This window comes from Aphis gossypii, chromosome X (genome assembly GCF_020184175.1).
Source record: "Aphis gossypii isolate Hap1 chromosome X, ASM2018417v2, whole genome shotgun sequence".
Lineage (NCBI taxonomy): Eukaryota > Metazoa > Arthropoda > Insecta > Hemiptera > Aphididae > Aphis > Aphis gossypii.
In genome coordinates, this window is record NC_065533.1 from 45157738 (window position 1) to 45183061 (window position 25324).

General features: G+C 30.4%; 1 protein-coding gene across 2 annotated transcripts in view; it reads right to left on the bottom strand.

Moving 5' to 3' along the window:
- LOC114129416 (transcription factor collier) overlaps positions 1-25324 on the bottom strand; it is a 78924-nt gene that overhangs the window by 49130 nt on the left and 4470 nt on the right. For both annotated transcript variants that reach the window (XM_050205945.1, XM_050205944.1), the window contains exons 2-6: positions 20369-20522; positions 18272-18335; positions 18144-18199; positions 8307-8380; positions 7614-7682 (exon numbers count right to left, since the gene is read on the bottom strand). In XM_050205945.1, the coding sequence (XP_050061902.1) occupies positions 7614-7682; positions 8307-8380; positions 18144-18199; positions 18272-18335; positions 20369-20522 (417 nt within the window). The remainder of the gene's footprint in view (positions 1-7613; positions 7683-8306; positions 8381-18143; positions 18200-18271; positions 18336-20368; positions 20523-25324) is intronic.

Genomic DNA, 25324 nt, shown 5'->3' on the forward strand with positions numbered 1-25324 from the left:
AAAATTGCGTGAGCTCGTAATGAATTATAAATATTTGTGTTTGGATGTTAACAAATATTTATTCAAAATTAAATGAATAATTATTTTTTTAAAAATACAGCGACAACTATATACTATACATTTAATATTATTATTAAATTTTACAAACCCACGCACAAAAACGCGATTACATAATATCAGGGAGTGCCGTAGTGGATATAAATAATATAAACATTTTCATTTGGTATCGATTTCGCGTGTGACAGAATATTAAAAATTAATTTGAAAACAGTATACGAATGCAGCAGAAGCAGAATGAAATGTGAAGATACGGTGGGCGTTGATCACTCGGCACTCGCATTACTTCGCTCTCCTCGACGAATAGCATTAGCCATCGTTTTATCTTTAATTAAAACTTACTAAATATAAATTGATATAACAAAATAAGCCATCATCACACTTATAAAATCATCCAGTGGGCTGAACTATTGACACTGACACGATAGGATCATCATTGTCGTATTATATAAAGTCATTACTGTTGTAATGTAATCTAATGACGTGCTGATCGGGAAAAATAACCATTAAAACGAATATTCTTTAAAGTAAAGGTTGATAAGCAAAAAATAGAAAATAACAATGCTACAAAATTAATGTATTTTTTTGTTTTTTTCCTATTCGTGGACTAATTAATCCGATATTGACGAGATCAGCTAGTAAGCAAGTAAACGGAGGTCAATATACAAAGATTAGTGCAAAGTGTATAAAAGTTTTTGTAGGAATGGCACAGCCGAGGATATATTATAACCAGGAAGTGTATACCTGAGGATATACCTAATATACTTGTAGGCAAAACTTCCGGGGTGGGTTCCGAAATAATTCCCGTATTTATATAACAATAATAATTAATAATCGCCTCGTGCACACCACACGTGTTTACCTCCTTTGGACGACGTTTCAATAACAGGAACAGGCGATCGAGTTTAACCCGGCGCTGGGCACTTCTATATAACACGCAATTATATTTATACATATCATATTATTATGTTTATAGGTGGTTAATATTATAATATATTACCTACATAATATTATAATGTAAACGATGCAAGTGGCGTTATTCGAGCGGCGCTGTCGATAATTCACCGGCGTCGCTTTGGTTGCGACCTGACCCGAACGTGCGTATATGCACGATGGTGATACTACTACTACTACTACTATTACTAATAATAATAATAATAATAACATTGGCACAATTATTATTATCGGTGGAATAAAACGAAGCGATAAAAAAATAAATGACCGACCGAATTAACCGACGGACGACACACACGCATTGGGTAGATAAAAAATATATTATTTTCCAAAACAACTCGCATGGTATATGATATAATATAATGTGTATATTATATCGATCCGGCTCGGAAGTTTATTTTTGTATATGAACGCATATTATATGCGGTCGACCGCCGACCTCACGAAACGAGTCCGTTTTAATAATAATAGGTGCACAGAGCAAACCATATAATGATATGTATGTATGTATAATGCATTATGCACGCGATCAGAATCGCAAAAGTAAATTCAGTGACACCTGGTTACATCCCTTAATACTAATTATTGACTGCACACGTTATGCCGATACTCACAACACTAATAAAATGTCTATACTAACCATAGTATACCAATGCATCAATGTATAAAAGAAATACAGTTAAAATATAAATAGTTCATCTCTTTGGCCAAACTGATGAGTTACAGTAATGACGCAATTCCACTGCAAGACCGTATTGTAATGATCGAAAAACCGATAAGTCAATATTGTAACACGCAAAAGTATTCTTTTTGTTCAGACAGATCGAGAGTTTTAGTAAGTACGAATTATATTTATTGTTTCGTGCGAACGTCGTTTTTCGTACAGTTTATGATTGTGTTTTATGATGGTAAATTATGTTATACTTAATGGAGTTTTTTTGGCTGAACGACTGAACGATTCTTTATGAATAGTTAACGTGTGTGTGTATATATATATATTATATACGTATAATATTATATCGTTGTGTATCGAAACGACTATGTTTTAAAACGAGCGCGTTGTTTGAAAAATACAAACATTTAGTCGTGACAGTATACTTTTATAATAATATAATACAGTGTATAATATATTCAGGTATAAATTGATGTGACGTAGACCGTGATGTAGAAAACTGAAAAACATTAGAGTAAATACAATTTAGTCAGTATGAAAATATTGTGTAAGAAATACGATAACAACTTCTGAAAAAAATATCCATAATAATTTCTACTTTTCCACCGATGGGGTAGGTAATCGCGTGAATATCATACATATATATATATATATATATCTAAATGGCACCTACCAATAAATGCGAAAACAAATTCCCATGCTCTCGTGCGTATGCACATTTTTAGAGGAATAGTGTCGAGGGGCATCGTTGGCCGTTGCATGTAAGTGCGCGACGGGACTTCGCCGTTGCACTTTATAATATAATATGATATGTATAATGTATAATATATGTATACATATAGGTACCTTATATCAAATATATGGGTGTATATAGCAAATAAACATATTATTATGGAATCCCGTTATATATGTGCGCCAAACTCCCCACTCACTGATGTCACCGTTACTCTTTTTCATCCTGTATAATACGTTCAGTTCCCTTTATCATGTACTTATGTATATATATTATATATATATATATATATATACGTATGTATTTATGTATGTGTTGTGTTTTACGCGTTTCTTTCAAATTGTCTTCTCAGGACTCGGGAGACGAATAATTCCTCGTACCTATACTGTTTCCGAATCCCTCACGTGTACTCAACCATCACCAGAATAAAATGCACTGCACCATACTTTTCTTATTTTATCTAGTGTCTTTATTTTTCGACGAATATGCGTTGAATGCACCATCATCGTATGTGTTGTAATAATAATAATAATAATAATATATAGCTTATAGAAATTTTTTCGATGATTTATATCATACTCGTAAATAAATATTTACACATAGGTATATGGTAATATAGTCTTCGCTACAACATAAACCGTATCATTGCTCGGTGGGCATTGATGAGATGTGTAGTCGGGATCATATTTTAGTCACATCGTTGCCGCAGGACAAACAAAAATCACTCATCAGATTACGTGACGATTGACACAATAAGTACGCGATTTAAATAATAATATAATATGTTATCAGTATGTACTAAATGTATAATATACAAACAGGTATTCCAAACAATTCAGGTTTTCATTTATAAAATCAAAGTGTTGACATTTAAGGGGGCGTGAATTATTTTTAATATCACTGTGCAGTGGTTCGATTTAAATGCAAAATTAAATTGCGATAAAAAATTTAATTAAACTGCAGGCATGTAACTGTGCAGCGTTTAACGTCATACTTAAAACAACGCTATAACGGGCGTATGCGGTATGCAATAACGACGTATGACACTACGACGTCTGCAGAGACAATGTGTTCACCGTTTTATTATTATAATAAACTCGTACCTATAAATAACTGCAAATGTATATACGACCCGAGGGATATACTATGAGTGTCAGAGGTAATCATTAGGTAATAGAATATAGATCGATAATTTTAATGTCGTATTTCGAAAATCTCGGAAGAATTTTATAGGTAAGTACGTATAAGTACATTTACTATAGACTCGCGTATATTTGAACAACTCTAACGAGATAAGATAAACGTAAAATACGCTATTCAATTTTCCATCATAATGTACACACGGTAAATATATCACACAAGACACTACAACATCTGAACATCATATATTATAATATATAATATTATGGTCATTGGTACGCGTGGGCCGTTGTACACATCGTACATAACAAGAATTTTCAACAGTGCATTAAACAGAATAGAATAGGTATTATATTTTTTTATATATATACATAAAAGTGGCGCTGAATAGGGAAAAAAATCTCCGACGGAATAAGAGAAATGAATGGTGTAGGAGAGAAAAAAGATGAAGGTTCGACGACGCCGCCGACGACGACGACAAAATGGCATCCCGTGGGAGATGGTGTACGCGCACAGGGGAGATGCGTAATAAGACACATGGGGTTTGTTTTCTTTGTCGATCGGGGCGGGGAGGGTGCGTGCTATTTTTATCTCTTTCAGGCCATATTTTTCCCGCTTGCCCCGCGCTGCGCGTTATAGGACGCGAACATAAAAATCTTTAGGAGCAGACGGTTTTTCTTTTATATACATTCGACGGTTATAATACCGACAAACCGCCACTACCGTCGTCTCGACGCTACCGCTGCAGCGCTTCAGTACAGTGATTAGGGGGGGTGTGCGCCTAGCGGAGGTGGTCGGTCGGAACGATGTAGTATTATAGTATACGTTATACAGTATATATTATTATAGTATCATCCGATTCGGATCTTCTGTTGCTGCCGTTAGGAAAGAAACGGGAAAAGAATGACGAAAATAAAAAACCCAAAGAAAAAAAATACAGCACATGATGATGATGATGATAATAATAATAATAATAATAATCTACGCTGAATACGCGTATATATCCATTGCCGCCAGTATTGTTATTAAGCGTTTTGCACTGGGATCTCTCTGCCGTTTTACATCGCCGTGCTATAAATTACACACAAATATAATACGAGACGTGTACAGTCGGTTTTCACATTTTTTTTTTTTTTGTACTTTGACGTGGTGGACAAAATAAATAAATAACTAAATAGATATAATATACATACAAAAAAAAAAATAGAACGGTTTTTCATCAAAAATTCTTTTTTTTTTTACTAAATTATCTATATACATTACGCTTTTGTAAACATGGCCGAAAAATTAAGCATGCAATGACGTTATCATTAGTGCTAGATCAAATTTAAGTTTTCTCAAACTTAAATCTTATTTCAATTTATTTTTAACTTTTAAACTTTTTCAAACTTACAAAATTGTTTCTATAAAAAATTTAAAAATATATAATAATAGTAAAACAGTGTTTAAACTAAATAAGAAAAAAATTTGCATACGAGAACATTTCAAACTCGATATATTTTTCGAACCATTTTAACAATTCGAATTCGAAAGTTTTCTCGAATTTTGAACCGTTCCTTAAAGTTCTAGGTATTCAGGGGTTTTCAGAGTCAAAAATCCGTATCTAAATACCATACATAAATATATGTAGTATATACATAAATATATGTGGTATATATTATATAGTATTGTATTTTTGTTATATTATTTTTCAGATATTATATGATAGGTACATAAGAAAAAATGAAACGTATTTCAACAAATCTTTAATATTGTGATAATTTATTACTTCAGTGGGTTTATTATAGTCTTCAAACACATAAATATGAATTTCGGAATAATATTTGGTTCACGAGTTGAATATTCGATTGTGTTAAAGAAGATAAATTTTTGTATTCATATTATATAATATACATATTACATGTATACCTTATATATTATATACTGCTTTATAATTCTAAAAAATCTTATGGTTTATGAAAAAACACGTAAGAAATTTGTTAAATACTAACGAAGAGAAATATATCAGGATGCGGTACATACGATTAGTATTATTTAATTTTAAATGGTGCGAGAAACTATAGATAACGGAGCACGCGTAATATTTTTGTTATTTTTTTGAATACTATGCATACTCGTGTTTTATTTTCGTTTATATCAAGAACATACACTAGTACATAATATAATATCTGACTCATTTTAAATAAAAGGTTTGTTTTATTTTATTTTTTCATTGTCTGTTATAATAATTAATAATACTAATGACAAATTGACATTTATAATATACGTTTTCACAGGCAGATATTTTCATTATACATGGCGAGAGTTTGGTTCGATTAATTTGACGAATAACAGAGTAGTTTGTCGGTGAAAGGCTCATATAGGGTCAACCAGGTTAATACAAGTGGTATGAAAATGTTCATTGTATATGTATACGTATAATACGCATTCGCATTTGCAGTTGCAAAGCTCGGATCTAGTGCAGTATGGTATGTGAAAAGTCGTCGCATGACACACTATAAATGATTTATTATTTTTTTTTTTTTTGTTACTTTCACATTCTGTCTTTATAATATACACCTATGTTATGAATACTATTTGCTTTTCTCTACTAGCACGCAAATTATATTGTATTCTCCTTCCCTTCTCTACCACCACCGACACGTGCCAACCAAGTTTACAGTATTATAACGATTCGACTAATAATATTATAAATTTATAATGATGTCATTGATAAAGTAGATACACTATAGTATTATGAATATAATATGGCCCTAATAAATTATCTGACATTTTCTACATACAACCAACATAGTTACACATTCATCGTCACGTAAATGTACTAGAGAAATTATAAGTAGGAAAAATGTTTAAATTTTTATGTCATAACCTCCTCGACAAACTTATAATAGTTTATCAAAAAAAAAAAAAGTATTCATTTAACTCAAAATATAACGTATAATAAATACAAGTAATTAAATATTTAATCCATTATACGTTTTGAATAATTATTGTTGTTTTGGAATATTTCACAAATTAATTTTACATATTACATATATTATGACATTTAAATCAAAATGTTGTATCATTGTTTCTACATGACCCTCGTTTTGATTATGTACATTATTCAATAAAATTATTTACTAGAAAGATTGTACATTTTATTAATTTATAATTTTTTTAGTAATAAAATGGAATATATTTAAATTTGTTATAAATATTTTGAATATTATTCTCATCGATTTCAATTATATTGTGTTGTTAACATCCAACTATAATCCATAAAGTTTTAACCACGTCGAGCCGCACATAATAACTTTTTAATTTACGGTAGTTAATTGTTTGATTATTTTGATTATGGACACATTTTAATCTCGATAATGAATAGTATCGTATATAAATACCGTTTCACTTTAGCCTCAGTATTTAAGTAATTACCCAGGATTTTTTGCAGTATAATTTAATTCTTCCAAACAATCTGGAGATGCTCTTTGAAGTCTCAATCACTAATTATGTTTTTATAGCGGGATATCGTACAATATTTGTCTTTTTTCGTTATACCGATTACATAAAACAAAAATACCGGGCGCTTGTGGTGTTTTAATTGGTTCTGGGGGAGGACAACGTTAGATAAAAGGCGAAAGAGCAGAAGTTTGTTCAAAGCACCCCACCCGCTGGGACGGCTTATTAGTGTGCGGATCTCTTTGTGGTATTTAAACCATTCCGTTATAAAAGTATTGGGGGAGAGAGCATAACAGAAACGAATGATTTTTTTTTCTAAGTGCTAAAGTCGACCAAAAATAAAGAGGGTGAGAGAGCATTAGACTTTCTATTTTATTTTTTTATGCCAAACACATCACGACGGTTGGGAGTATAAATAGCCGAAAAAACATAATATTATTATTATTATCTATTGTAGTACCTACATTACCATATAGGAACTATGAAAACATCTGTATTATATATACACTGATGCGTTATGCAGTTAAAACGAATCTAAGCTATTTTAGGCTAATAGATTTTGGTAAGCAATAATATGTAAATGAGTATGCAAATCATAATAGTTATTAATCTTACCTGTCGATGATGACCGGATCGGATGGCGTTTCGTTTCTGTTGCCGCAACTTTTCTTATCACAGCATCGACTGCAAACGACATGATGTATTATAATACAAAATAAATACCAAAGAGGCTTATATATTTATAACATACATATATATATATTATACATACATGACATGTTCGTAGAACGAACTATTATTACTCCGCACCTGTCCCCCGGGGTTTTGGCCCCCTTTGGTCTTATAAATACGCGCACAACCCCTCACGCGAAGTCAGCTATTGACGATTTTGTTTACGTTGTATGTACGCGCGTACCTACATACAAAATAGCATTGGACCACGTGCATGACTCGGCAAACTTTCTCCCCCCGAGTTAGTTTGTATAATGTGTGTGTGTGTGTGCAAACATTATACACATAAGAGACTTAAGGAATGTCGTTATGTCGGGGAGGAGCGTGTCAGCGGCCATAATATTTGACCGGTAACCGATTCATCATCAATATATTACTATTATTATTATATGGTTATGGTTGCTAACTTATACCACGCTACGCAGTCTTTGGCACCGATAAAATGGGGTCGGATGTTATACCATAATAATAATAATAATATCTGAACACAGTTATGGTGTAGCAGTATGCTTTTAGGGTAATACATTGTTCAGGTAAATATATTAAATATTGTATTTATCGATAATAATGCGTTACCTGCACATGACTTCGTGTGTTAGCAGCACCCGGCACATCTCAGGATTTTTGTCTTGACCCTCGTAAATGATGGCCTGTAAATGACAAAAAAAAATGTCTATAATAACACATGCGTATCAGAAATATTCAAATATAACAATAATAATAATTGCTATTATATTGATATAATATGTGGAAAAAACGTATCGACCCATTGTATGAAATAATAACACGACGAATACACATAGAGGATAATACACAGCAGCTGGGCGCATGGAGTTTTTCCGTTTTTCTGTACCGTTAAATATATAATATCGTATAAACTATATGCAATGCAGGGAAACATACCCAAGTCCATCCTGTGAAACACATTTATAATTTATAACGCGGGCGTTTGATTAAAATAGACTTCATATAAGTGACATATTATTTTCAAAATATGAGTGTTTTCTTATTAATATTATAGAACATTCTAAGTAGGTACACTTCAAATATTTAAAACGGAAAGAGCGGCTATGTATTATAGAACACATAACGTTTTTACGTATATTAAGTAAAAAAAAAAAAAGTTATGATCAATTAACCTAAGTATACGGTTTTCGTTCTTTATAAAAAAAAAAAATGAAAAAAAAAATAGAAAAAAATAAACACAGGTGCCTTAAACAATATAAACCAGATATATCTATACCTTATATATTCTAATATACATATAGGCATACACGTCCATATATTATATATTATAATATGTATATCATGAACTCGCGTTCGGGTGTAGTAGCAGGTACACGTAACACAATATACCTACGTATACGATATATAATATATCGTGCTGCAGCAGGTCCCCGTCGCGGGGCGAAACCGAAAAGGTTAATATTTTATGTCCTATAATGGAAACAATTAAAAAAAGAAAGAGCCCTCCGAGAGCTTATGTAACATATTAAAGTAGCTTAATGGCATTAGCGTTCTGTAATAGATTTTTAAACAATACTCTCTCCGGCGGCCAGGCGCGCACGCGAGGGGGATCGTCGTCTGTGGCGGCGGCGGTACACGGTGCACATATAATATATGTATAAGACGGTTAATCCGGAGGTCTTAGGCTCGCGAGAATCAGGGGCGCAAGCAATTTTATATATATAAATATACCCCGTGTACGGTTCCCGGGCTTTGTGCTGCTGTGCGCCACCTCACCCGCCGCTGCAGGATTTACTCGGCCGCACCCGCCCTTTTTGCGGTAGACCAATAAATACCATCTAATTGAATATATGCATATGCTGTGTGTACTTATATATATAATATTAGTAAATGCGGTAGCAGTGTATGTACGCGCACCTAAGTCTACGCAAAACGTTCGCTATATCGAGAGTTTTTTTTTTGCAGTTTTATTACGATATAATAATTAATAATGATATTACGTATAATATACGATCATCGAATGAATCATTCAAAGTTTTCCAATGAAATATTATACAGATGTTATCAAATATCTAACTTCATAAATTAAACGGTATGTGTACAGAGGTCATCATCGTGAATTTCGTCGGTTCGGAGATTATTATTATTCATGGTATTTTTATGTGGGTGTTACGCATAAACGTACCGAAAAAGTTTTTGAGTGATGTTAACAGGATGTGAACGGAGGGCGTGCAAAACCTCAGTAAATGCTACGAATAGACAGTTTGACTTTGAACGAGCTGATGAGAAATTGGAGGTACGAAAATATGTTTGGGAATTTGTAACTATCGTTGCGACCATATATTATATTCCTAGAAATCTCCTTTGAAGTAATACGTTCTGTGTACAACATTATACGGTGGAAACACGAAGTAGACGCGTCGACGCCCGCCCCGGAAGTTTTAATGACTTCTAGGTAGGTATATTATATAGTGAAATTGGCTTTACTTAAAGTTTGCGATCAAGACGGGCGCGGAGGTGGTTAATTAACGAGACCAGACTGCGGTAATACGCTGCGGCGTTTTGATAAATAATAATAATGAGCTATTATACCTATTTAGTAAATTATACATATATTTTTAAAATACATAAACCGACTAGTCCGATTATGGGTTTGCCAATATCAAAACCAAATTAACCCCGTGTGTCTCGATTATCGATCTCCGTTGATTGCCGTTTGCTCGTTCGCACGATTATGGATAAGGAGGGTGAAATTTATGGCATACCTTTAAATTTTACAATGAAGATCGAAAAAAATGTGTCTATAAAATATTGTATTGACTATATTGACTGTCGTACTAAAATAATTGTTTGCATAAATCTCAGATTGTTTGTAAACACAGTGTAGTCTTTAAACGAATTGTACTGATGTCTTGATTTATGATGTGTATAATAGGATATAAATTTTAATAGACTATCAAAAAATGCAGTAAACGACAAATCACTAAAAACCTCGTTTTTTTCTGTAGTATATAAAAAGAATCTAATTTTTTAAAATATCTACCTAAATACAGCAGTCGATGGATAGACCATTTATACTATCATAGATATAGGTGCCTATATCACATTCTACAATTTGGTGTACCTATCAGTTATGGTTTACCTCATTGAATAGATTCAACGGTTACGTTTATCGTATGCGTATATAAATCATTATACAATATATAATAATATAGAATTATGCGGCGTATACCCAAATGGCGTAGTAGTAGATACCTACTAAATTATATTTTATGATTAGTGCATATATAAATTCAATTCATTGTAGGTATAATGCAATAATATTCATATTTCGTCGAATCAATAGAGCAAGACGATTTCAAATCGTACGATAATTAAAACATAAATTCGGACGAGCATATATTATCATATACTCGCATTTGTATACGATAAATATTCGTTGTACACGATTTATTACTCGGATCGTAGCGTAGTGAGGCGCGTATACGACTGGCGACGGTCATAAAGTAACTGCGGAAGCACGCGCGCACGTATAACGTACATATAATATACAGTGTACGTATAAATACAGAGGAAATAACAATAATAATATGTAATATATTATTATTATAATAATATTATTACGCCGTCGTTTCGCGAGAGTGTGGGCTCGAAAGCGTGTGCGTCGCAGTAAGTCGTCGTAGGTACCTATATTATACTTATATACACGCACACACAATTTATACACACGATATAGGTATATGTATATATATACACGTCCTTGTACAATATAATATAATATATATATATATACGTGAACGGGCGCGCGCCACTTGGCAACGCGAAACGGATAGATAAGCGCGTTTGTAATTCGCATTGGCATTATCGCGTGCACATCTCTGTCGCGGGCCCCGCCACCGCCTCCGGGTCCGCGCCCTGCAAACGCTCACAATAATATATACATATATACACACACGTACATATAACAATATTATATACGCATATATGCGAGTGTGTGTGTGTGTGTATGTGGTGTTACGATGTGTGTAAAACACTATCAAAATTCCACACAAACACGCTCACGCACGCGTTCATGTGAAATATACACATATACTTGTACCTACTATTATATATATGAGTATATTTTGTATATAATATATGTGTGTATGTGTGTGTGTTATAACCTTTATACACGTTCGGACCGTCGACAAGGGGTGTGTGTGTGTGTGTATGTTTGATACGCGGAGAAGGGCGATGGTACCGAAGAGATAGGGTTAATAATAATATAATATTGTCGTGTACACGCACTCGTGTGTGTGGGTGTGTGTTCGTATTTAGTGCTATTTATATTACGTGTATCTACACATAGAGACGTAATATCACATTGTCTTTGCGCGTGTGCGACATCTACCCCTATTCTCCCCTCCCCCAAACACAACCGATACCCCCTCGCGTCCTCTAAACTCGTATGTAGTGTAATAACGCGAGCGAGTTATATTATACAGAAACTATGTAGACGAGAAATGCGAATGTATAGTACATACTATTATTATATGTATGTATAAATAGGAAGGTATCTACGCACCAGTCACTGTATAATATACATCCGACCTATCGCTATACACAACACGCGTGTAGATTCGTGATACGAGCACAATATATCTCGTCAGTCTGCAGTGTCCATCGTAAATGTAATAATTATGGAAATGTATACAATATAAGGTGACTTTTGATATGCAAACCGTATACGCGTTATATTCAGTTTGTATAAATTATTATAAAATTGTACCTATCACGTAAGTTTATATAATATATTATATGAGATGTGTTTACAGGGAGTGATCATCTAGAATTGCACTTGTACCTATTTGTCGTATTGCACTCGGGGAAATTTTTTAATAATTTTATACATTTCGATCATCACGTAAAATCTATTTATTAACGATTAATAGTCGATGATCAGAAGAATTATATTTTTAATATCTAAATTTTGTTGTATTTATTATATTGAAATACATAATACAAATACGTATTTACGCGTTTATTTCTTCATTACAGTAACGTCGTTGTAAATAGTTTTAATACTTGATCGATTGACACAAGCATACAGATGCCAGCTTAAACGAATTTTTATGATAAGTTCTGCGGAGTGTTCGGACCGAGTGCAATTATTAAACGTTATTCGTTTTTGAATCGTGTGCAATATTTGCACAACTTTTTTGAACCCGAGTGCAATTCAATTATTTTAGATTAAGTAAGAAGCACAGTTCGACATCTACACTAATTTCCGTGACACGATTATTTAATATACTATAAAATATATTTATTATGTTTAGTGCGTATCGTATAATAATGTTTACTACAATTAAAACTAATACACGTGTTATTATAATATGTTGTAGAATCGCGGGGATCAATATTATAATCGTTAAATATAATGTTCCAAAACGATATTTATAGGTTTTATTTTCTAAGTTCATAATAAAGAATTGTTTTGTTTTTGATGCGGAACAATAATTGCATATAATATATAAGTAAATATATAAGTAGGTACGAAAAATAGCGTTATAAGCGAGGGACTATATACTATTTTATTTCGTTTCCTGATGGAGTAGAACTGCTTCCTACACATAATGTATTAATATATATGTAGTATTTGTTTGTTTTCACTGTGGAACAATACAGCGTATAAAAAGGAGAGTAAAGTACCTACTTAATGTTTTGTAATCATAAAATATATATGTTATACAATAAAATTATACATAGATGCATTTTTATTTAATTCAGCCAGTTACGGTTTTGATGAAAAAATTATGATAACTAAGTATATTTTTATTGGAGTTTTTGAAGTTAAATATATTATACACTATAGATTCTAATTTATATGACTAGTAAGAATGACAAAAATATAATTAAATCATCTGTAGGGTTATAAATCCATTTTCAAATTTTTAATGAATGATCTCACAAAAAGTAATTATATATAGTATATTGATAAGCTACACCTACATACGGTAGTTGAATTATATCCAATTTTTAATGAAGTATGAAATTAATTTTCAGTATAACTATATAACCATGTATATTGTATACAGTAAAGATTAAGTGAAGACTCCAAGCTAAAATAAAATTGTTGCAGATGACATTTTTATTTACAATGACGTATAATATAATGTTGCAATATGATCAATAGAAACTATAATGTGTCTATGTATTATTGTTCTAGGATCATTTATAAGGAGTGGAATGAAATGTAAAACGTTTTTATTATCCGCTATTGAATCATAATAATATATATTCTTAGGAATAATACGTTCCAAGCAGTACGCATATTATGCTTCTATAAAAATTAATTAAATTTTTGAAATAAAACAAAATCTTTTATACTAAGTCTTATACAGAATTAGATATAAATAACAATCTATTACATACACGTATTATCCTAATTGTATTGTCATACAAAATTATACTAATGGCTAATGAGACTATAATAGGGTAATACAGATGCTATCCGAAAACAAATGTAAATGTGTATTATAATAAATATATGATCGATGGGTTAACAATTTTACAGGTGTTTTTCGTATTTAATAATATAGTATATAATTCAAAACACGTATATAGGCCTATATGCGGTAAAAAGTAACTATTTTATAATATCTATTAATAGATAAATTAACAATGTATAAATCAATTAACTATTAATGTCATAAAGTTTAATTTATATTGTGTTAATAAGTCGGAATTGCAGTAGAATATAATATTTCAAATGTATTTATGTATAATGTATAATGTATATATAAATACTGTATAATAATATAACAAAAATAACAGTAAAACAAATTATTTTTAATGTCAGATTTGATATGTTATGCGTAATACGTTATACTGGTTATAGTAAGATGGAGACAATACAGGTATAACGATCTTTTAAAGACCGTATTTTCAATTATTTAAGTTTTGAAAGCAGATGATTGTTTTTGAATATACAAAACATATACCGCAGTTTTTTATAATATGTTTTTTTTTGATTAATATTGATTACTAAAATGCCTTTTAAATCCAATACCATGTCCATATATGTATATTTTTGTTGAGATTTGTGTAAGGTAGTATAATATGTGTATTGTATGAATACATAAATATCACGTATATTCATGCGAATTGTCGTGCAACAGGTTTCATAATATAGTTCCATTTCACTTGCGCGCGCACCCAACCAATATATACGATCCATATAACATTATAAACATAAAATATATAACCTAAAGCACGTATAAAGTATTTATAGAATGTCTACAGACTGGAAAATTTGATTAAAACTTTTTTGTACTCTTTTACGGTAAACACTCACATAACTATATTATATATAGCATAATATATATTAAAATATATCTACCTATATGTATTATATATTTAAACATTAAATATAATATTATATTGTTATATCCTCTGCTCACGTTCCTATGTATATTTTACTTAGATATGATATTTAAAAAATTCGCAGAACCATACAGTTCTTCAGTTACCGCAAACCCGATATTGCGTTTAAGTATGCAGTGCAAGTTTCGTTTCATGAAGTATATAATAGTCTGTCACAGAGAAAATAAATAAATAAAATGTTTGACTGACAGATTTTGGGTGTATAATGTATACAGAAGATCTATTTAGATGTAATTTAACTAGGTTTCCTCTTTAGAGGGAAATATATATTATAATAAGGTAATTCATAATTATAATTTACGTATATACTTCTGAGTTACAATAATGATTAGTCAACCATATCAGACGAGGTTAACGTAATAATATATTTATATCTTTTATCATTATTATTGTTTTGTATCCCTTGGTATAATAGGCACAGGGACTTAGAAAATGTTAATGTTTATATAATAATAAATTAATTTTTAATAGTTTTTAACAGTTGAAAAATAAATATAGGTAGATAATGTTTTAGGATAGCGAACAACTTAAACTACTTAGTAACTTTTTATCATAATTTGTGAAAAAGTTTTGAAATGATAATGTAATTTTTATATGTTTTTATGGAATGGGGATGAGAGTTGATAATAGACGATATTTGGCCTGGAATGTTGTATTTTATTTTAAAAAGTCATCATAAGTACGGCATTTATACCTACATATAAAATAATATATAGGTACCTAATGTTATTCTTGTTAACCTGTCAGATGAACTCCAGATCATGAAAGTTTGATAAATAATATTGATAATCAAAATATTATATGATATTATTCACCTAAAACTTATATAATAATATATTACTGCTCCTTTTTCCTTCCATAATCAGCTGAATGTCGTGCGACAGAGTACTATATACGTATACCTTATCACGTTAACTACTTATAATGTAATAATGTACTCGTGATACGTAGTATAGGTACCTCTTTATTATATTGTGACGAGTCTATACATCGTACGAGGGCGGTAAAATCGAGAAGAAAAATAAAACAAGGGATGTTCGAAAAGGGGTGCGGTGGACGGACCTCAAGCATCGATTTTAACGAACGTAATCGTAATAATAATCGTCACAAACACGACGACGACGACGGTCGTGTGCATATTATACCTATATATACATACGTATAAATAAAACATCATGTATAATATGCGTGTTGATAAAGCCGTTTAGTGGGCGTACGCCGGATGGACAGTATAGCGAGCGACGCGCGTCACTGAGAGGATCAGATTGTGGCGGCGGCGGCGGCGTCTGCGGTGTCGGCGGGAAATGGAGGGGGGGCGTGGCACGTGCCGCCGCCACTGCATACGCACGCACGCGTTTATACTCCCCTGGCCGCGCAGCGCACGTGACGTTCGAGTAATGTAATGTAATATATTTTTTTTTTTTTTATAATTCTGTATTGTACATTATGATTAAAATTATATGCGATCACGCGGGTCTGAGAGTGCGGCGACAAAACCGACCCGTTGGTCCGATATAAGTCTGCGATGTTTGCGAGGAACCCATAATGTATAAAATAATATGAAAAGTTGCCTGCACCGTTGACGAACCGAACATAATGATGATGATCGTGCATCGTCTAACCGAGATAAACAGACGGATAATATTGTGTACTCGTATGTTGTATACATGCATTATTTTAAAGGTAAACACTCGTTTTGTCGAGGTATATTAACGTTGTTGGAAATATTTGTTTTCATTTAGAACACAACGTTTTTGAAAAAAAATCTAATCTTTACTATTTTTCTATATTGTTACCAATTTTGAAGATTTTTTGAATAATATTTTTCAACTCAGAAGCATATATATTTTTTTACCGGAATTATTTAATATATATGATCAATTTTAATACGTTACAAAAACAATTGTCCAGGAAATTATAGTTGACAAGAAAATCCGAGTATTTATATAGTTTTACCCTTAAAAGAATCACTTTATTATACACTTTGTATAGCTATACCTATATTTCTATTTACTATTACACAGTTTTAGCTCCTGCAATTTTGGATTTATATAAAAATACATAGGTATTTATGATAAAAAAGATATACGTATACGGTATACCTACCTCAATCATAATTCAAATTAAAAACTATATTTGAATTTAGTGAATAATGTATTATAATCGACATTTAAGTTTTATCATATTATATTTAATATTAAAAACACTAAATTTGAAATCTAATAATAACGATATCTATAAAATATATAATGAAAAATTAATCGACAGTGAATCTCGATGAATATTCTTGAAATAAAATGTTTTGAAATGTACGAGATGAAGATGAAAAATTATGGATTTAACCGCTGTACAATTTATTGCGCCGCGTTAATACATAATAATACGTATATGTTTGATATAACGATCGTTTTTTTTTGTGTACTTTATAGGTTAGTGAAGCGTGTAAATTGGATTCACCGGCATCTAAACAATATAATAATAATAATGTGATATACTCTACACAGTCAGTATATGTATATATATATAATATACCCATAAAGTACTCTCGACGTAGGTCCTTTACGAATTTACTCCTCGACCCTTTTCGTCGACAACGAAAAAATCGGAAATTAAACGCAAATAAAGCCTTTTTTTATTCACGAAACCAATGAAAAAATCACCCGTTGTTTGCTCCAAATCTCATCGTTTCTTTGAACACACATATACGCGATGCGTATTACACCGTATAGTACCTACATGTATACCTACTATATATTATTATGTATTATAATAAAAACGCGCGCGCATGTCTAAACAGAAACGTAAATTATAATTTATCACTTTTTTACTTTTTGCATAAAATTTATCTGTCGCGGTATTTTATTTAAATCAGAATGCACATTGTTTTGTATGCAGTGATATTTCATATTATATAATATTTAAAATCCCCAAGTATTAAATAATTGTAATTTTATAATTTATTTATTGAACGTATACCTATTATATTATTCATTACTTCCTTAAAAAAAAAAAAAAATCACTCACCTGTTTGGTAACGGTATCGATGAGCCTCACGTATATATCTTGTTCTTGTCGCACACCTAAATAAATAAAACAGTATCGATATTAGCTTAGTTACAGACCGCTTTTGAGCAACAGCGCACGTTCATTACCGTTAGCATACAACAGCTGAAGTCTATACTGAATACCGTTGTTGGTCTTCTGTGACTCGGATTCCTGAAACGTACATACAAGATTCATGTTTGATTATGTATTACAGAAGATTTTGTGCGAGCGCGGAATCATCAAAACAAACAGACTTTGACTTATAGGAACATGCACTGCTTTATTGTTAGATATATATATCTCATCCGAAAGTCTATGACAAACCCCGAGCACCATCGTCTGCGAACACTACGCAAATAGCCACGAAATATAAATATAAAAGTAAGCGATACGACGTAGATGACGGGTGTATACATAGGTCTACATAATATAGGTATGCTCATATTATACGCGTCGCGTTCATCTGGATATAACTGCAACACACAAATGTTTCTTGAACAGTAAGCGCTGATTGTTATAAGATCGAATTCGATTAGGTCCATTTTATTTAGGGTGCGTGAAAAAAAAATACCGATTATTCGATTACTGGTGGATGTTGGTTGTTAAGTATAATAAGTGGGTATGATATAAGGCCTAGACGTGCAGTTTTCGTATAGTTAAGCGTATTTATATAATATAAAATGTCGTATAGCTATTCTAAAATATTGTCAAAATTCAAAACATAATATAATAACAGGTCCTGACTACATTGCACATGTTTGTTGAGCACTATATATTGCCAGACGTTAAGAAATAAGTGCGCTAACGCATTAATCGTGGTTTACGTCAGTATCAATCTGAAGGCTGGCAATTGTGAACACGAAATTCCGATTGTCAGATGGCTAAAATTATATTCTACACTAAAGTAAAAATCAGTGAATAACTACTTGAACGAATTTGAACATTAATCATAAAAAATTAACATTATATTTATCCGACAAAACGTTAATGGTGATTTTGGAGATTTATATGTTTAACACTTCATATAAATAAAAACACGTGGAGAAATAATCTTTGTTAAAAAGGCCACTGCTGTCTTAATGAAACGAGTAATGACATATCGACGTTGTATTATTACAAAAACGGAAATGGCATTGTAATGCACACGCACGTACTTCAACTATAATATAATATCATTATATATCAATGTAATACAGATGAATCCCCTTACAAGTACTATAATATTGTCGTATGATATAGTTCTCCGAAACAGTGGTATTGTAGTATTCAATATATTATTAAAGTAGTGCAAATGCATTATGAGCGGAAAATTAATCGATCGCATCCAAATGATGACGTGTTATGAACATTATGAATTATAAATTTAGCGAAATACAATATTATTATTATGGATAAAGTGGCCGCGACATCCAGCGTCATATTTGACACAATACCTTAACGGGTTATAAAGTGATGATGGTTTAATTTATGTACAACAATAAGAGTATACGACATAATATTATTATTAAAGCGCGTCGGTTTGTTTAATTGGCAAGCACGGAGTGAATATTTGTGTGTATTAAATCATTATAATATTATACTGTTATTTGTTGCGTTCATATCGTTATATTGTGTTTATAATATCGTGTTATTCATATTATCGTCACCTACTTTTGGATAAACTTAAATCTGGATTAACCCATCACGGTTTTTGTATAGGTATTATATCATAATCATCATCTCTCAGCTCACGACTGTGTGTGACAAACGGGTTTTTGCACCAAATTTGTTTTGATTAAACACACGCTGCAACGATTTTAGGGATGATGATTGATGACGAAAAAACGAAAAAGTTATAAATTTAATAATAAAAAAAAAAAAAAAAACATAAATAAACACACACGCATCATAATGATGTTATGTCACTACATTAATATTATTTAAATGAAAAATAAAAACAGGGCTAAACGTCGTGTATTCCTGTTTTGTTGTTTTAATGTTGTACTACACAAATATGTATAACATATTATTATATTTTATATACCTACTGTAAAATACACGCCGTCTGTATATATACACATTGTACTATATACACTGTACGCACGATTAAATAAAACGTATTTATACTATATATATATAAAGATAAGTCGTAAAGGAAACACAAATAGTGGTAACTTATAAACAATATATAAATATATTATACATATATATATAACGATGCTTACCTGGTCCTTTTCGATGAATCCGATGAACGCGGTCCGTTCGATTTCAATTGGCTGTTGAGACCTATCGTATAGCGCGATCACGAAGTGAAAGAAATTGGATTTTCTCAGATTGCTGGGAGGTTGCTTCTCAAAATGTGCCCTTCCCACTCCGATACTGTATAAAAATAAAAATAAATATACTTATATGGATATCATATACATTTTGAATGCGTTTACGACGGAATTATGTAGTTATATAATAAATTTAATAAGTATATCACGCCAGTGGTAGGTGTAATAGCCGGAAAAGTTTTACGTATATATACGAATATATGTACATATAAATTACCTATTTCTATATATTATAAACCTATATATATATATATATGAGTTATTTAACGTATTTATATAAATCAATGGAGAACCAGTATAAGTTTAACTTTAATTTATTTCGCGTTATCTGTCGTACATTCGCATACATATAATACGTGTTGGAGTGTGAGTTTGCGTGAGTGCATATCAAACCAAATCACAACACAATATTAAAACAATAAACATATTATATTGCCACAGATATTCAAATAAGTCCGCCTCAACGAAAAAATTAAACAGACATGTATTTCATGAAATTGTAATAGTTATTATTTTATAACAAACGTCTGTTAAAAATGTTTGAAAGGATAGACGACGTTTTTTTAAAATCGTTCTTCAAACTTTTTCATAAGTATAAGTAAACAAAATCAATACAGTATACAAGCTATACTGTAGTATATAGAGGTATTTACAAAATTATTATTTTTAATGTTATGTTGTTATATTTCTGTTGCATAAATTGTTGTAATTTATGATCGCTTTTATTAGCGCTGTGTACATTATTTATACTTATATATACGTAAAATAAGCATTTTGATAAAAATATTAAAAATATTGATTAAAGGCATATAATGATATATGATTTTGGTATGAATGGAATAATAGTATAAACATATTAATTTATACATATGCTTTATTTGCTATAGATAATATTAAGTCATGAGTTAGTTTTGAATACATCATAATTATGAATATTATATAATAGTATTTATCATTAAGATATGTCTCACAATATTATGTAGGTAATTCAATCGATATTCGCTATATCCTGTGTTTTTATTGTGCAGCATTGTCCTATACTACACTAAACTAAATTATAGTGTGACTAAGTTATATTGGTATTTTTGAAAACGTATGTCCGAAAATTTTTGAGAAAAGAGTTATTTTGGTCGAAAAACGTTTACTCATACGTCTTGTATAATGTAATTACACGGATTACAGAGTATTGGAGATGGTAATATATAAATATATGTACACAATGAATAAACTGCAATAGAAATTGATGAATAGATTAATTGAAGAAGACTAGGAGAGTGAGTATAAGATAAAGGAATAGAGAACGGAATACCGAATCCAATAATAATATTATACACGTAATCAAAAATCGAAATTGAATTTCACGACCGCTATTATTGGTTTACACAGCGTATTATTGTACACGAGAAGGACCGAGCGATATAATCAGGTAGATAGGTATCTCGTCGTTTTTCATTTATCAAATTCCAATTATTGATCGGATGACGATGTGTTAGTAGTAATATTGATAAATTAAGTATAAATGCTGAGGCGTCAATAATAAAATATAATAAGAATGCATGAATCGTGAGAATGAAGAGATTTGGTGGTAGGTGGCTGCGTGTGATAGAGAAATATAATATATATTGGTATATAATATTGATTATTGACCGCTTTCCAAATAATTGGGGTGTTTTGTTTTTGTATTATGATTATCACCTTCGTAGACATCATTATCAATATTATTGATGAAATACCTATGTAATCGTTTATTATTACGAGCGCGAGAGAATTGCGCAAAACGTGCGGATCACGAACGATTTGTGTTTTTAATTCTGACGCAAGAGTAAATATTTCTACGCGTTATAACGAAATATAATATTATTTGTATTTTATTCCCGTACCGTTGTGCGGCTGTTGTTATTCGTTTAATGAATATTAACGTGTGTTTATTCGGTCGGTGGCGTAAACCACGATGTACACGGTATACACCACTACCGCCCCACCACGAACAACCACAGTGTTTCGGCTATTTCACCGATTATTAATTTATTCTTTATTATTATTATTATTACTATTATTGTTGTTGTTTTGAGCGGCCGACGCACTAGCGGTAATTAATTTATTGACTTTTTTTTCATGTTTTCGTTATCTACATATATATATATAAATGTTATAACTTATAACAAATATAGCCCCGTTTTAAACCGATACAGGACTGCGCCAATAATAATAATAACAATAATAATAATATTCTGCCGTAGCAAACATAATACCATACACACCTACCGACAATATTCAAATACACACACATTAAAATAGAACAAATACAACTATTGAACTATATTTATATTGTACAGGAACGCTTGTGTACAACGTATACGTGCGTAAAGTTGTATTATTATATATTGGTCAAAGAATTAATCATACGCATTAATCAAATTTAATATGTTATTAAGACGCTTATACAAGTTTATTTATTTATTTATTTTTAATATTTTCAATATATTATTGTTATGATAGGTAAAAGGAGTTTTAATCGAATTACACGGTGTTAACCGAGTTGCCGTGATGGATACCCATTCCATTAGCCATTCATTATAATATTATACTCTGATAAAACTTCATTGGTGTGTCATAATTAATGAATTACTTCAACTAGTGTGATTATACGTTATTATACGAATTGATTCACCTTGTAGATGCGTAATGTTTTTAAATAATTATAAAACTTTAATAAACTTTAAGCTTTAAGGAGTATCTTCTATGGGTTGGGTTAATAGTTAACTAACATTAAGAAATATAATACAACTATAACTTTTTCAAATAAAAATGAATTATTTTTTTTTTTAACTGAAAATTGCACAATTCATTGTAATAATCATTTAAAACGAATAGTTTCTGAGTTATTGAACTTATATATACTTTAAGGATAATAATCTTTAAAAATTGTTTTAAATATATTATTAAATAGATATAATATCGTAATGCTCAGTATAGCATTTAATTATACTATAGGTATTCCGACAGTTTTTTAAAAGTATAAAATATGAATAGATCAATATGTAGCATTTTAAAATTCATACTTTTTTTTTACCTTTTATCTTTATCAAAAACGATATGATAATAATTCTATTTTAAACTTATCTTTAAAATTTGTATTTAATTTTAAAAATATAATTTGATTAAAAATTGCAAAAATTAAAAATGGTGTTTTTATTTCCATAGAACACTCCTTAAATGACATTATAGTCTTTAGTATAGGTAATGCATACCTATTTGCCTGTATCTGTATTTGAAATACTTGTTAAAAAAAGTTTTAAATTTGAATTGAAATGCATAATCGTATGAAAAAAGAGGGAGAGAGCATGCCTGGTAAATCACTGTGTATAATATTTTTATTATTAGGTTTTTTCCTATAAACAAATAGTTGAATCTGTGGAATAAAATTGTTTTCTTTGAATATGGATAATTTATTTCGTTGGAATTTTATGCCATTATCAGAATCTATTCTTTTCATACCGTACTTGGGGTAATCATTTTTACCTATATTGAGTGCACTTATATAAGCATTAAATACTTATAATTAAGACTTGGAAGTTGATGGTATAAAAAACTTTAAATTATAAAATATTAATACCTACTATCTAAAAAACCATGATATAAAATGTTGAAGTTACCCTAACAAACTTAAAAGTTATAAAAATACAAAGATAAATAATACTATTTTTAATTGATTTTAATTCAATTAATTTTATAAATCAATTGTTTAAATAAAATAATAAAATACAATAAAGATAACAATATAATTCTATTTTAAATTATAAAACTGATTTTATACTACAAATTGAAGTAAAAAATGAGTGTTAAATATATGCGTATTATTTAAAAGTTAGTAATTTTTATGAACCATGATGTATTTATTCTTTTATGTTAGAGAAAAGTTTTCTACGCGTTTTTGGCTTTGTCGCTCACGTGGATACCGCCTATATAATATTTTACTTTTATGTATACGTGTATTTACGGATGTTAAATTGTATGATAACTAAGTAACGAGTCGTTGCCACTTTCTCTTCTAAAAAAAGTGTCTGTGAAATTTTCATTAACCGGAAACTATGTGTACCTATATTTTATTATAAGTATATGTTTTTGAGATGTGTGTTATGTAGTATGTATATACAACATACGAAAATGTACACATTTTTTTTTCATTATCACGAATTTTATGCATAATTACAAATGTTAAAAACCAACTATCTTTCCAGTGCTTATAAATAACAACTTTTGGTTAAAATATTGCATTTGCTTATATTTTTGCACGCATCTTTTTCAAGTGGTACAAAATTCATTGAATGATTGAACCGGAATACCGAGTAAGTTTATTATATATAATATGTATATAAGTCTGAAAATACTATCTGAACATTTTCTACTAATTTCATATAGTATTTATTGTATTTTATTATATTGTATTCTTTCGTTAGTGATACCGAAGCTAAGTTTTTGTTCATTTTTTCATTAAATTAGCAAAATAATAACATACAAACTTACAATGATTAGGTACTTATAATGAACAAATAGAAAAAAAAAAGTGTGAGTGTGCTTATGACCGCACGACTGAAGTGAAACTTCTTTCGCTCTATCTATATGTATATATAAGAATGTGTGTGTGCAATATATACATGTATGCAAATATACAATATACATATATTAATTTCCTACAAATATTTAAATTTATTTTATGTTTTCATTAGTAAATTAATATTTTTGCATAGATCTTTTATTTTTTTTTCATTGTTTTATTCGTTATTTTCATTATTGGGTACATCAGTAATTACTGTGGTTGATTGTAAAACCGAGACAATAGGC